At 37.3% G+C, this 16,052-nt stretch overlaps 1 protein-coding gene across 4 annotated transcripts in view; it reads left to right on the top strand.

The window, feature by feature from the left end:
• Nucleotides 1-16,052, top strand: part of plcb1 (phospholipase C beta 1) — a 153,302-nt gene that overhangs the window by 63,678 nt on the left and 73,572 nt on the right. For all 4 annotated transcript variants that reach the window (XR_001481859.1, XM_015395075.1, XM_015395068.1 and 1 more), the window contains exons 4-5: nucleotides 14,859-14,999; nucleotides 15,091-15,170. Coding sequence is in view for 3 of the 4 variants with exons in the window: in XM_015395075.1 (XP_015250561.1) it covers nucleotides 14,859-14,999; nucleotides 15,091-15,170 (221 nt within the window). In the remaining variant the exon portion in view is untranslated. The remainder of the gene's footprint in view (nucleotides 1-14,858; nucleotides 15,000-15,090; nucleotides 15,171-16,052) is intronic.

Here is a 16,052-nt window from a genome sequence, read left to right as displayed (position 1 = left end):
TTTTTTAAAATAAATACATTTTATTTAAGAGGTACTCTTTTAATGTTACTCTGCATTTCTTTTTAAGTACGCTTCTTTAGCTCTGGAATACTTGTCTCAAAGCCACCTCAGTGCTACTCTGTGGTTAAATGGTGGCTATTTTAGTTGAATATTTATGTTGGTTCAAAAGGTACATGCTGGTACAGATGTCTTTCAATAGTACAGGAAATTTCTTTCCAAGACCCCAGTCTGGTGTAAATACAAATGCAAATCATCCTGTAATATGTCGCCTTAGCACCAGCTCAGGTGTCCCAAAATTAGTCCTTTGAAGCAAATGACTTAAGTGAAGATGTTCAGGCTCACTGGCCTCCTCAAACCTCTCCCAACTTCTGGTTTGGAAGGGGATAAAAATTCAACATCAAAAAATGTGTCTGTGGCATAACTGAAATGACGGGTCATCGCTTTGCTTATGTGAAAAATGTGAGCTGGTGTTAATATGGGTCTAACAAAAGCAGGATAATTCTGTGATAAAGTCAAACTCAATGTTACTTGAGACATTTAATGAGGAAGTTTGCCTGATCACCAAATACTTAAAGGTATAGTGGAGGATGTTCTTTTTCAGGGTGGATCATCAAAATAAGTGTTCTTCCTAATTGTCAATCATTCTGGGGATATGTTTACGTAAGGCCATACTACGCGTTTGTCCCCATTTTCGCTTACCGTTGGCCGGTGGCGTTCCCTCTCTGGAGCGGGTACAGGGTTGTGCATGTGCATTTTTTTTTTTAAGTGGAGAGGGGGCGGGTCTTTTCAAAAGTTCACATAAATCCTCCACTATATGTTTAAGACAAAAGGCAAATTTGTTTTCTGCATCAAATCAGTAAAGTTATCTTAGGGCCGCAACAGACCAATCAAGGTTAACGCAAACAATTTTCCACTGACAGAGAAAGAATAATAAGGAACAGTCAGCCTGGCTTTGAGTGAAGTTGTATCTGATTACTTTTGCAGTTTCAAAAACGATAAGATGAAAATCTGAAGCATGTTTATACTGCACCAGTTGTGTATTGCTATTTAAAGCCCTTGCCAGCATGTTGCCTTTAATACATGTGGTTGTAATTAATTAAGCAAAACAAATTTCCAAGATAAACATCAGCAAGCAATGTAAATATTACAAAAAACAGAAGAATTGTTTATTACCTTTGTACACATAAACACTCCGTGGTGTACTGTAAAACTAATACATACCAACAAAAGAAGCAAAGAGTGGGTAATACTTTTGAGCAGCATGAGTTGGCGGATTGTTTAGTCACATGTAGTAGTTATTGAGGGAGGCTGTGATTTGTAATCAAATGCTGTCAAGCTTAAGTCTTGTGTTGCCATTAAAAAAAGGGCTTCTCTTCTGTGACAGAAATGCCTGAATGAGATGTCTTTTTTTTTTTACATCAGGTGACAGCCTGAGTTCAGAGTTTTTTATTTCAAAGCTGCATTCTCAGCTGTCAGCAGCTGTCAGACCTCAGCCATTTTGTTTTGTTTCTGAATCACTTTGATAGCAGGCGGGTAACTTTTTTTTCTTTTTCAACTTCCAGAGCCTTGAAATTCTTTAAACTTACAGTAAGAATAATCATTTGTATACTTTATACTTTTGTTTACCTACCCATTTTGTACAACCATTTATTCCTGATCTAGTTAATAACTTGGATTGTAAAATGACATTCTGTTGCTCTCATATGTCCATCATATATCTATGTTTATTTACCATGCATTGCTCAATTTCCCTTAGAAGAATTTTTTGTTTTTTGTGAGGATTAGAAATTGAATTCTGTTATCTTTTATATATATAAAAAAAAGGACTACCTACATTCGATCTCTTTTACTAATAATAAGTTAGACTTGGCTAACTGTATATCTAAATTTGTATTTGATTGTGATTTTAGGAGTAATAAACAAAACCATGGTTCTTACAGCTACCATTGGCAGTAATTGGTTGGTATTTGATGTGTCTATCAGTTCCATTATATTCTATTATATAATGCTAGCACACACAATTGCTCTAGCATGTCATTCTAGTTCCACTGAAAACCACTTAGAAATAGCAGTTAGGAAACTTGCAATTGAATCAGACAATTTGAACCAGAGGGTTACATTTGTATGTACCTTTTGAAGTTGGCACTGCGGTCTTGAAACATATAACATAGTTCCCTATATGGATATATTTTTTATATTTTTTGTATTACTGTGCCATAGATACATAGACTTTATAATACTGATTTAAAGAGGTTCATATGAATAACATGTAGGGATAAACAGTTTCATGTATTCATTAATATAGTTATTTGTGTAATAATTTCAATAAAGTATAAACAGATGGCAGCCATATTGGATTTTAAGTTTGTTCTGCAGGCAAAGTTTTCAACTTATCCACTTTCTACTTACTCAAAGTGAAGAAATATATATTTCTGAGTAAAAAATTTAACTCATTAGAAAACCAAATTTTTTATATTTCAGCCCTAATGGATATTAATGTTTTTTTTGCTTTTTTTTTGTTTTTTTGGGTGGAGGGATCATGTGTTTGTTTATGGTCATCACAACAAATGGTTTAAATACAAGTGTTGTAACAATATCTGAATAGGCCTGTTACTACGATGGATGGTAAAGATACAGTGTTTGCTAAGGTAGTATTGGTTTAAGAATACTGAGATTTTCTAGCTCATTCATAGTTGGACTGGGCTATGTTTTGTTAAAAAATAATGTGATTATATGTTCTTTTAAGAACATTGTTGATCCTTTGTCTTTGATGGTTCATTTTAATGTTTTCAGTATTCTCTGAGTTTTACCATCTTGAGGAATTAACCTCTGTGTTAATGTTGGTATCTATTGTAGAGCTCTATTAGGTTGGATATCCTGTTGCCATATAAATAGTCACATTGGACACACCATGTATTTTTCAATATATCAGGCAGTTCTAGCATTATATTTAATATATATATATATATATATATATATATATATATATATAGTTTCCTTAACAACAAGGTGATTGCTCTACCATGGAAACTGTAAAATCAGCTCTTGGTTTTAATTATGTATTCATTCCCTCTAGACAAATTTTCTCTTTGCCTACTGTCATTGGTCATTTGAGGTCAGTTTTGTGTTATCGTCAGGCATAAGATTTACTTTTTTAATTACTTATCGCTACACTTCAGTTTATTTGTCACTGTGATCTTATTAATTTCAGCTTTGATTAGTTATGATAGTATTATGTGAGTAAAGAAGTTACTGCATCCTAACTTGATGTCAAATTAATGAAGCAGAAAGCTTTTCTGAAAGGGATTAAAAAAAGATTATTATTATGATCATGCAATAAGTTATTTAACTATGTTGCTGATCGGGGTAATGAGTAGACTTCTGGGGTAAAACTTTCGAGCCCCGACTCCAGTTCTTTTAAAAATATTATTACCTGGAGTGTTCAGTCCAGCTGCAATGCAGATATAATAAAATTGGTTAGTTTTGAATGAAGTCAGATGTCTAAGAGGAATGACTGTAATAAGTTTGCTGAGGGTGTTATTAAAATATGCATGATAGAGAAAGATATACTGAGCTTTTTAACTGCTCTTTTTTAAATTAGCTTTTTACTTTACCATCAAAGTCTATCATACTCAGCTCCACAGTATGTCATGAGCTGATTAGCATATGATCTGAACATTAGGCCTCTTTCCTAAGAAATGTAGATGAGTTGCTGTCAGCACAAGTTACTGCTGATACTCTGGCATTTTGGAAATTATGTGTTTATCTGCCCTCAGTGACCCGCTCTGTCCACCCCTCGATCTCATGTTTCATGTCTCAGTGTGCCAGGGTTAATGAAATGTCCCAACTGGAGAGTCGAAATGAAGGATTGTTTAGTCCATGTGAGCTTTCAGCCTCCTCCCACACATTTCCTCAACCTATGCGTCAATGCATGACTGAGTACTACTGACACACCACAATGGAAAAACGCATTCAATTTTAGTGCTCAAGATGAGACAGACTTTGATTATGGTTAGGTTAATGCTTTTTTAATTCCCCCTTACTCCTTTTGTCCTTTGGGTTGATGTGCTCAAGAAAGAGAAAGCATTTACAGTACCTTTACATGCTGACACTTTACAAAAATGAATTTTATCTGGATTAATGTGATAGTACTAAGCAAAAACTAAATGATCACATTCAGGCTAAAGAATACAGCAGCCCCAAAATGGGCAGATTAGTGTAAAGGTTTAAAGCAGGCTTAATGCTGGTTATACTCACAGTGCGCAGTGTGTCACAGTGAACTTGTTGCAAATACTTTTGATTTATGCCCAGTATTGAAGCGTGGTCTATGCTACTGTATGTTATTCCACGCCACAATGCAAGAGGAACAATCACGAACTAGCTTTGGGTCTAGATACAGCCGAGGCAGTGAGGAAGTGGGGGCAACTTTGTGCGACAACAGAGGGACATGAGGACAAACAAGAGCGGGGATCCAGGATGGACCAGCTCTTCTAGCTGGTCCATCTTCACAAGTCACTTTCTGCAATGGCGGTCATACAAACAACAAACAAAACAAGCTGGTAACATACCAAAAAGGAAATACGCATAGTGTAGAGCCGATGTAGATTTGACCAATCAAATGCCTCCTGTCTGCGGCACTGTCTGCAGTCATCTACAATTTTGGAGAGGTGCAGCAGAGTGTCTGTGTCACATTTGCATTCACTGTGACAAACACGCAGACAACCTGATTTTTGAGTATAAATCAGCCTTTATTGTGCATTCATTCTGAGCCCAAACCTGCAAAACCATGCCAGTTTCTTGTGCTTTTGCTTGCCTAAAAATTTTGACAAAAATTCACCTGGCCACCAAAAGCAATTCACAGAGCAATTAGCATAGCAGTTGATGGGCTCCACCACATTATCCAGTCTGCAGGTTGTTGCTTCCACCTCAACATGGTAGAAAGGGATTATACAGATCATTGTAGTACTCTATTTACTTTGCTAAACCTAGCAAAACCTCTGGGGTCCCTTGGTCCAGCAGATCCCATAAAGATGCTCCCATTTTAGGCTGGCTCATGGCCACGTTCCACAGAGCTTAAAGGTAAGGTACTCTGGAACTCAGATAGCAGTACCTGGGAAATCAGAGTAAGAACCCAGCAGACAGAGAACAAGAACTGGGACGATATAAATAAATACTACTGTAAATGATTGAGAATGATTTAGAATGATTCTAAATAAGTGGTTGATATGATGAAATGCTCTACAAATGATAAGAAATAAGAGCAGCATAAAACAAAATTTCCAACTTAGTCCACTAGTGCAGAGGTCTTCAACATTTTCCAGGCCAAGGTCCCCCAAACTGATGGTGAAATGGAGCAGGGACCCCCTAATTATATACTGTATGAAATTGTGTGATATTAAACCTGCCCTATAGTCACTATATTACAGATGGAGTCAACGAAAGTAATTTCTCCCTGGGATTATTGAAGTATATCTGATTCCTGGTTGATGGGACAGGTGTTGTGAATGAAATGGTGCCCAGCTTGAAAGAGCTGTGTGTCGCTGAATGTGTGCATTGATGACTGAAAGACATCTTCTGCCTCCATTTATCTGTTTACTACAGTGTGCCGAATTCATGTTAATGTGGATTTAAAGACATTTCAATTAGTGTAAAAAAATTGCAGGTGGAATATAAAAAAAAAACGAATCAACCAAAACTTTTGCGACCCCCATGCAGTACCTCCATGGACCCCCTAGGGGTCACGGACCCCCTGTTGAAGACCTACGCACTAGTGAGTTGGTCCTTTTTCAGAAAATGCTGAGGACACCCCATGTGGTCCTTAAGGGCCTCTTGGCCCCACAATTGGGACGCCTGGTTTAGACTGAAGAATTTGCCATTGCTGCCAAAGGTACAAAGCACTGACTCAAAAGGACGTAATACAAATAAGAGTCTCGGGATTTGTGTTTTTAAGAAAAAACATCTTGGCAAATCCCCTATTTTCCTTCCAATTCATGCAGGACTTTTTGTCCGTCAAAGAAATCCTTAACAAATGAATCAACATGTTTCAAAACCTTTGCAAGGCACTGCACCTTGATATTAATTAGTTTATGCAGCAGCAGCAGCAGCTGTTCCTTTCTGCTGTGCTTAGAATTTTACCAATTATAAGCAGCATCTAATACAAATTTAGCAATAAATACAATTGGAACCCTAATCTGTAGACTACTGATGCACAAAGTAAAGCAAGTAAATATTCAGTGATTGGCTCTGTGGTCAGTAATGCATCACTGGACTACTGAATGATGGCACTGACCTTTCCCTACTGGCCCTCTAGGCAGTTCTCACCCTCATAAAACTCTGATAGTTAGCCTCCTCTGACACTTGAGGGCTCAAGTAAATTATGAACACCATAACAAAAAGAAACAATTTACCTCAGAGTCAAAGGGGCAAAAATGAATGCGGCATTTAGATTTAGCAACGGAGGAAAGGAGGAGAAAGCCCTGGGATCAAACTCTGAGTCTCTGATTTGGATCCCTCTGGTTTTTTACACCCTCTTTTTTCACAAATATTCTTTAATCTTGTTTGCTTTACAGTTTATGAATCTTTTATCTGTGCATTGGTTTTAGACAGCTTTTTTAGCCTGGCGTTGCCCTTGAGCTACAAATGTGTCAACTGATTTTCACACTCAAATTGTTTTCAGCAAGAAAGTGCATACCTGGAGTAGAAGTATAGTAATTGTAGAAGTATACAATTACTACAATGCTGCAAATGTGCATGTTTATTGTTTTTTTTTTTTTTGTCTTTTAAACTTAAACTCAACATGGTTTCTGTTTTAAGTTCCCTGAGTACGTGTGGATCAGGAAACATAGACCCAATGCACAAAACAGTCCCCTACATGAGAATCCTTCTACACCACTAATAGGCATAAAAACACTGTTGCCAACGTCTACTACTAGAAAATAAACATGAGGTAGACTAAATAAATAATTTGGAAATAGGGGAAAACTGGTCTAAGTTTCGGTTTAGATGGCTTATAGGCAGTGTCCAAGGGAGGCCAAATGTCAATCCATTCATTAATGTCTGTTCAAAATGGCAGCAGATATAATAAGCAATGATAGGTGTAGTTAATGTGAATTAGTTCAGCTTACAATGGTTAATGTTTACAAATGTATTAACAATATGGCATTGTGGCACCTCAGCAAACTTACATTCATATAACCTGGTTAGAAAAAGGGGTAAGGCCCCTATAATCCAAAGTCAATCAAGATGGCGGGCCCCCTACAGTGCGGTCAAGGGAGGTGGAGCCACACGCTGGAGAAATACTGGGGTGGTGTGTCATCAAATGGTCGACCTTATCACCTTGTCACCAAAGAGGGAGGGTTGGACTACAATGTAGGCGTATGTTAACTTATGAAACTCACAAAATGGCCGCCCCAGACTGTTTTAAAAATGTTTTAAAGGGCCTACCATCCTCAGTTACTGTAATACACCAATCTCAGGACAAAAGGAAATGAAAGAAACCCATACACACTCACAGCCAGTCACACCATATTCATTCACACCATGAAACCTGGGCTCAATTTAGAAACCAATTGAAATGAACCATCAGCATAAAAGAGTGCCAAAGTACAATAAATGCTTTCCAAAGACCTGACTTAACTACTGTACACTCACCCCAGGGTGGGGGGGCAACTACGGATATCAGCTCAGCTCAGTTCAGTCCAGTCCAATCCCTCTTCCAAATCGGGTCAGCTCTTGGAGAAATGTGGATCAGTTTAATACAGGCAACAAGGGAATTTGATGGGCTTTAGTTGATGTAGTTTATTACAAAGTTATTCACGAGGGTTTCCCCCCATGATTCGACCGCAACGCACACTGCTACACTAGCTCTTTGGGGGGGAAATCTGCAGGGCAGCAGGCGCAGGAAACTGGTTAACCGGGCGGAGGCTTTAACTTCTCAACCATGCTGCAGCGGATTGGCATGCGGCATAACACTGCAGTCAGTAGCTCTGACGGCAGGACAAAGGGGGAAGCTATGGTCAGCTAGCTTCCCGAATCCCAGGTGGAGTTCGGCTCTCCTAAGGAGCATACGCTTGGTGGAAAAGAGAACGAGAGGTTTCCGCGTCTCGTTTTTAAAGGTGTATGACGGAGGGCTGGATGGCCCGCATCACAGTTTCACAGGCATGATGTCTGGGGGTTGGTCTGCTTACATCATTGCCATTTGAGCTTTCTTTCTTAGAAGGAGCACACAACACTATAGTCACAGGACCTGCATTCAAGCAGTGTTGTTTCACAACAAAACACATAAGCCCCAACACAAGCAACGATATCAGTGGACTTCAGCGATGCAGCTCTGTGTTTAGAATCTATGCTATAGAAGCTGTTAAATTTATTGTGGATTCTACACTTTCTACCTCCCTTTTTTTCTTTCTTCTATGTTAATTGTTTACACCCTATAAAATTACCATTTTATTTATACACTTAAGCTTTTCTGTGTCAATACCTTATTCAACGTAGTATAGTAATAGCCTAGATGTTAAAGCACAAATCATTCTGCAACTACTAAACAACCTCAGAAATGCCATTTTCCCCTCCCACATACCAAGCACTAATAGGTGTTCAGGGGATAGCATCATGGAGCAAGCCACACCCACATTTAGAGCAGAGATGAGACTTACTCCAATCCATGTCCAGATTATAAATATGTGCATTTTGGGTTTAGTCAAAGCCTTAAAATTAAAGTGTTTTTTTTATAAGGCTAATTTGTCATTCTGAGCATATAGAGGTTGGTTTTTACCCACCTTTTACCTTACCAAGGTTGATGTTCTTCCATCCTACTGCCTGGATCACAATTACAAGAACATTTAGGCAAATTAGGGCTGCAACTAACAATCATTTAGCAAAGGCAATAATTATTTTTACAGAGTTTGAATCCTGTTAGGCTGGATTATGCTACTTTAGGGTAAATCTGGGTAAATGATGGCTCCGAGTGGGTTGTTCTTTCGGTAAAAGGCATTTTTAAGTCTGTACACTCTAATTACAGATGACCAAATTAGTTGATGATAATGTCAATTATCCAATATTACAATTAAATTGATTAACAGTTTCAGCCCAAATGCAAATTAGGCAGTGATTTCATCTAATGACTTCTATCAACCTATACAGTAGGACAGTGAAAAACTACTTTTCTTTTTCAAGAGTTGAGAATAGAGAGTACAGACATTCCCTGCAAAGTAAGCCATCATTAACCAAGTAATACTGAGGATGATCCAGGGATCATGATCCCAATGCAGGTATTTTTTTCTTATGTACACAACAAAGGAGACAGGGATGCTTTGGAATCTTTCACTCTGTAACCCTTTTTTGAGCGATCAGAAAAAAATCACGCCATTGTGGTTTATTCAAACAGTAGAAAAGCAAAAAAAAAAAAATGTATTTATAATAAAAAGAAACCCATAATGTCCACGGGGCCTCATAAATATAAAGACAGCAGTTGAACTAAGTAACTTGTTTGTTTGGCAAATATAACTTTAAAGGTAGGATACATGGTGTAATTTTGTTGCTGAATGGTTTAATGCTGTTGCTCCACACTGAGAGGAATTTCATAGTCCAATTTTACAATAACTCATTCTTATTAATTCTGACTACTACTGATTATTCTGGATTTCAGAAAAAATTTTTGAAAAACACACACAGAAGTTTATATGCAGTTTATTTTTCTATTTATGAAATATGTTTAATTTGCATCCGTACACAAGGGGGATATAAAGTCATTGACTGGGCTCATATGTATAGTAGTACACATGACTCATGTTGATTGAACAGCATGGTGGCAAAATGAGGCTCTTTCTTTTAATGGGATTAGTGTTTCAGTACTTTCTGTCCATGTAAGTTATGATGTGGCTAATGTTTAAAACATGCTCTGGAGATGCAGCATAACCCTCTTAAATAAATGACTGCATCGCCAGGAGAGGGAGTCATTTTAGGATTAGTTTTACTCAGAGCAAAAATGCTCTGTAGACTGTGTGACTCACCGCGCTGGCAAACAAGGATATGTATGCAAAAAGACAAAAACTCTTAAAAACTATGAAATAACCTGAAAGTGGCTGCAGGGGCAGGACTGATTTAGGCTTTTCATTTCAAATGCTCTAAAATTATATTCTAAAAACATTTGCTGATTAAAGAAGGCTTCTTCTAACGAAGTTTGTGAAGTTATCTCCCTTCAGTCTTATCCGATGTAGTAAGATCTTATCACTGTGAAATTACTGGAAAAGGAAGAACATTTATGGAGTGATGGAAGCTAATGTAATAATATAGTTAATGTCATATAGTGAGTAATCTACCAAAGGTTTGTTTGTATAGATACATTAGTTTTCCTTTGTATGAAGAACATGCTGATTATCAGTACCTGCAAAATACTGGTTGGAGGATGTGCAAATTTATACAGCACCTGCAATGTGATTTATTTAACATAAAAGAGGTTGTGGGTGCAGGTTTTGTGTCTATATTTAGTATCTGTGAAAGTAAAGTGAAAACTCACCATATCTGCTTTTGTGGAACATAGACATAGGTAAAATGAAAGAGAGAGACCTCTGTGCATATGTCTACATAATTTGACAGTTAGAAAGAAAGTTACATCTTATGTTTTATTCAGTAAAACTGATAAAAATCTTAATGATGATCTAATAATTCAGATCCATCATCACTTTGTGATATAGTGCATCTGGATTTGCTGGAGGAGGTCCTCAGGCCCAGAAAAGGTGTGGCAAATGTTAGTTGCTCCAGTCTGCTTGTGCATTTAGATGACAGAACCAAATATTTATGTCCATCCTGGCAAGTTGTAGTTGATCTGATTAATTAATAACAATGAACAAAAGTGTAATTGATGTAAAAAAAAAAAAAAAAAAGTATTACACAAAAACAAAGTCTGAAGAAGTATTCCTAAAACGTGGTTGTTTCAGCAGTGCTAATATCAGTTGTATTCAATTTACAGGATTATTTTTTTTTTATTTAGTCTCAGATTCTTCTGAGTTATTAATGAGGTAAAGGAGGGTTGTTTATATCAAATATCAATATTCTTATCATCAGCATTAGAGGATGCATTCTGCCATTAACTTTAAAACTATAGTTAAAATTACGTCTTTGTAGATTTATTGATCACTTAGAGTTGATTACACAAAGCCTCTAAAGCCTTTAACTCTTGCTGCTGTTATTGTATATTGTAATTGTATATTGTTATGGTAATTGTCCTAGAAACCATTTTTTGTGCTGTTTCCTTCTCCTTTTTATTCCCTTCCAATTCCTCTTCTTTTAAATTACCTTATATTCTCTGAATATGTTATAGTTGTCCAATGGTTCTACCAGTCTGTACCACTAAGCCTGTACCACAAGACAAAGATAAATAACCACCAAAATATTTGACAAACCAAGATCTGATCATCCCTGAAGTTCTGTTTTTTCTCAAGCTATAATGAGAAGCAAAGTACATTTTTTTGCACTTGAAACAACCTCACCAAGAGCCCGTTAGATCATCTGTGTTTTTGCCGATTGTTTTCACCGTTAATCTACTGTGAAGGGCGGTTAGTGACATATTGATTTCATTTTCAGCATCAAATTGATATTTTTTACAGTAAAGATCCGACTGCAGTTTTCATACTGAATATATACCGGGATAGATGACCTATTTTTAACATTAAATTCTGCTCTGAAAAAATTACTTAAATGTTAACAGTAAAAAATCAAGATTGATGCTGTTTTATGCTTGCCTTTGACGATGTGGCATGTGTGCTCAGATAGGTCAATCAATCATTCATGTAGACATTTCCTTTGATCTGGTGTCTTTGTGTGTATATTTAGTAACATCAACAGCATCATCAGCTGTGTGCGCATGTCGCTTGATCTGAGGATCCAGTTTTAGGCGTTTGAAAGAGTGAGGCTGTGTGTGTCAAAGGGTGTGTGGGTTGGTTTACATGTGCATCCGTGTGTGAGTAAAGACAGGTGCCGTACTCTGGGTTTAATGACCTGCTTTGTTCCTAATTTCCCATTGCCAGTCTGAATCCCTTCCTCTTGTCCATTAGAGTGTGACTCAGTTTGAGCACCAACCTGACGACAGGTGGGGCCTTGTGACAAACTCATGGAGGCAGAAAAGGTTTTTTTCCTTCCTCAAGCCGCAGCTTCGCCTAAGCGTTACGTCTCTGAGAGGACTTCACATGTTGAAAGGCAGCAGCTGCCCGAAAAAAACAGATTGCAGCATGCCTGGATAAACAGATACACCAAACATATTTATACACATGTGCTCTGCAAACTGTGGACATTTTATGGTTTTGTCTTTAAAAGCTCTTAAAGAAGTTTTCTCTGAACTCAAATCCCATCCTGCCTTTTCCCCACAGCTAATTTGCTCTAAACCTCCAGCTTGTGGTAACTGGGGCCCAAGGCCAGCCTCTACACTCGCCTTGAATGCACCAGTAGAAATTGGATTTCATTCACATGACTGAACCCCTGCTTCTCCCATGATGCTTTTATACCATGGCATTATTTCAGCTTTTCTTTATCACCTTACTCCTCCTCAAGCTGGTTCATCTGCCTGACTTCATCTTTCTTTCCTTTTCCCATCACAGTTGCAGCTGATGATGTTCAGGTTGCCTTAAGTGCCTGCAGGTTCCTGTCAGTCTAGCTCTGCACTGACTGCACATGAGGAGATAAGCAGCATGTTGAGCTAATGGCTACAAGTAGAATCAAAACAGTATCACATTCTATTGACGTTCAAGTGCCGTAATAAATGAAATATGCATCTTACTGTCATCTTGTCTGTTCTCAGAAGTCTATCATCCTTGGCAGCCATCCATGGTACTTCTCTATTGTACGCAGAAGAAAATAGCTTTTACACTTTCAGATTCAGCTTGTGGCACACTGAATACATAAGTGGGGGTTGATGGATTCTTATTTTGATGTTAATATCCGTGTGTTTACAAGTGGTTAAGCATTAGGACCATCCAGATTAAACAAGTGAATAATGCAGAACAAATATTTTTGGGAAAACTACTGCTAATTTACGATAACAATAACAATGGCGTCATAGAAACAAAATCTATTCTTAAACAGCAAATCGATAAATGTTTGTCTTAAAATGAGATAATATCAGGGGGTGGGTGAGATGGGGGACGTCTGAGCTGTGCAATTTGATTTGGGGACGTGAGGGACGTGTAGAGGACATCTATTAAGACACAGAACACAATGCTCATAGTCTGATTGCTTAAATTAGTGGCCGCTTATTTGCGTTCACTGCAGAATCCTCTACAAAGCTTTTTGTTTTGTTAATTAAGCCAGAGCAACTAGTATGCGTGCAACTAGCATACTAAACCACAAAGGGGAGAGAAGGAGGGTTATTATTCTGGTCTCTTGCACATCTGAGGAATTATAGATGGTATTTTAGGATTTGCACAAAAGATTAGCTACCTAAATTTATGTTTGTTAAAATTTGTTTTCCGTTCTCAGAGAAAAAAAAAAAATCTCTAGAGATTTTGTCTGCAGTTGGATTATTGCCAGCAGCCTGTTTTGTTTTAGCAGAGGAGATTTCTTCAAACAAGCTATTGAATTTGTCAGATGATGAATGTGGAGGCGAATTAAGTGTGGACTTTGCTTTGCTTAAGGTGGAGACAGTCTGTTCTCATAAGCTTAAAGCTTTTTTTTTACTAAATAAAAGACTTCTGAGGAAACCCATATATGTGAGTGGCACAAGAACTTGTTCTCCTCTTCTTAGTGCTTAATATAAATTTCCACATTTTTTATAATATCAAAATATAATATATTTAATACTTTTTCTTGTTTAATGAAATGAAAACCTACAATTGTCGAAGAAATAACTTAAATCTCACAAAAATAATTACTTTTTAACTGCTTTTCAACCATGCTTCAGCAGAATTATTTAAAGAATACGCTCATGAACCAAATTCCTTTATTGGACTTACAGTATGTTGATTTAAAAAATGTGTTTTAATCCACCAAAAGTGGAAGGACTCGACAAGATCAATTTATGTACCGAACCTAGTTTGTTGATATATGGAAGAAAATGTTCTGAGTTCTATGTGTCAGAGCCTTCAATGAATGCGGTAAAATGATTAATATTTTTCAGAGTTTGAGTTGCTACCCATCAAACAAATCCCTGAAAAACTGGATCATATGGATCTGATCTCAATACGATATTCCATACATCACTGTTCAACTTTTTTTTTAAATTATAATAATAAAAAATTTCATTGGTCATTGCAAGTGTATTACAAAAAACATTGTCTTCTGCATTCAACTCTTTCATTAGTAATAGTGGGCAGCTTCCAGCTAAGCCACTACTCCCCTTCATTTGTAATTAAAGACAATTTTTTTTTTTTTCTAAAAAATGTTGATGTTTTCAGTGTTGTGAAACACCAAATGGCTGCTTCTTAGACTTTATCACCTCTCATCATGTCGCAGTGACTGTGCAGACAGTGAACCTCTCATTAATCAGTCAAATCAGCCTCAAATGAGGCGGATACACCAAGTGCTAATGGGGCTTGTTGGAGTTCAGTGCTTTCAGAATGGTTTTCTTTTTTTTGTTTTGAAAGCTAAAATCTCATGACACAGCGCAGGACTGTCTCCTGCTTCCTCAAAATAACATTCCTTGTCCTTTTCCATGGCCTGTTTAGCATCATTTGTTTCCCCTTGAAGGTTTGTTTATCCTGCTGGTCTTTGGATGCAGGATTTGGTCATTTGTCCCCACTATACTGTTTGAAAACTGTAATCATAAAAATTGATTTTACGTCTTAAAACAGTGATCTAGATTTATTTATTGTCCTAACTGTTTGCACTGATTTCCTTCTGTTGTTTTTGTGTGTGCTTTCCTCATAAAGGATGCAAAGCTGCGCGAGTTGCTGGATGTCAGCACACTGGCGGGGAAGATGGAGAACAGGATGCTGACGGTGGTTAGTGGCACTGACATGGTCAACATCACCTACCTGAACTTCATGGCGTTTCAAGAGGAAATTGCAAAGGTGTTTATTCTGAACATAAACATGTCTAATAGATGACAAACCTATAAGATAAAATATTCTAGCATAATGTGCGTTGGTCTAATTTCTGCAGGAATGGGCTGAGGAATTATTCAACTTGGCGTCTAACCTTTTGGCACAGAACATGTCCAGAGAGGCCTGCCTTGAAAAAGCGTATGTTATTTGAACACAAGCATGTTCACACATGGAAGCAGCCTTAGAAAAAAATAAAGTTACAAATCTGTGTCTTCAGATATAGACATGAAAATTGAGTTTATGGTACAACAAAGAGGCAAGACATGTCCTGTGTCACTGAAGTCTTGAGCTATAATATACAGAAAAGTACATGATACATACAGTATATACACTGGCTTCTTTATTATTTGTGTATAGTTTTATGTAGAATTAATCATAATCATTGAACTTCTGCATATTCTGTCATTTTGTCATTCATAAATGATTGTTTTTTTTTTCATTTCAGGATATAGGTGTATTAAACTGATGGAAATGTTTGTACACTTTTAATATAACTGAAGCTCCTTCTGGCATGCTCTAAGCCACATCCATCACACTCGACACAATGCACATAGTCTGATTGCATATATGTGAAGTTTTTCAGTCATCCAGGTCATGGTCAAGCTTGAAAAGTTCAGTTTAGGCAACTGAATGTGTTTGTCCAGTGTAGTTATACACTACCACAGTTGCCTGATTATTTAAATTAGTGGCTGCTTATTTGTATTTACTGCAGAATCCTTTACAAAGTATTTTTAGTTTTGTTTTGTTTTTTGTTTTGAGTCAGAGCAACCATTTCTTCAACCTTGACCACCCTTTCTGTACCTTCCTCCACTCAGCATAATGCTGCCACCAACATGTTGTAAAATGTTTTTTATAATATGATATGCAGTGTTTATTCCTCATTAGGCTGGCCTGGTCAGAGCTGTTTGTTGTGATCTTACAATGGCTTGTGAACCAGAAATTTGACTCTTTATGGCCGTCTTCCAACAATCACTTTCCTTTTACAGCTCTTTCATAAGGGCCGGGGTCAGGCGTAGAGGT

Source organism: Cyprinodon variegatus, unplaced genomic scaffold, assembly GCF_000732505.1.
Source record: "Cyprinodon variegatus isolate N-32 unplaced genomic scaffold, C_variegatus-1.0 Scaffold25, whole genome shotgun sequence".
In the NCBI taxonomy this organism is placed as follows: domain Eukaryota; kingdom Metazoa; phylum Chordata; class Actinopteri; order Cyprinodontiformes; family Cyprinodontidae; genus Cyprinodon; species Cyprinodon variegatus.
The sequence above is the reverse complement of the archived record's forward strand: the minus strand, read 5'-3'. Positions and strand labels throughout refer to the sequence as shown.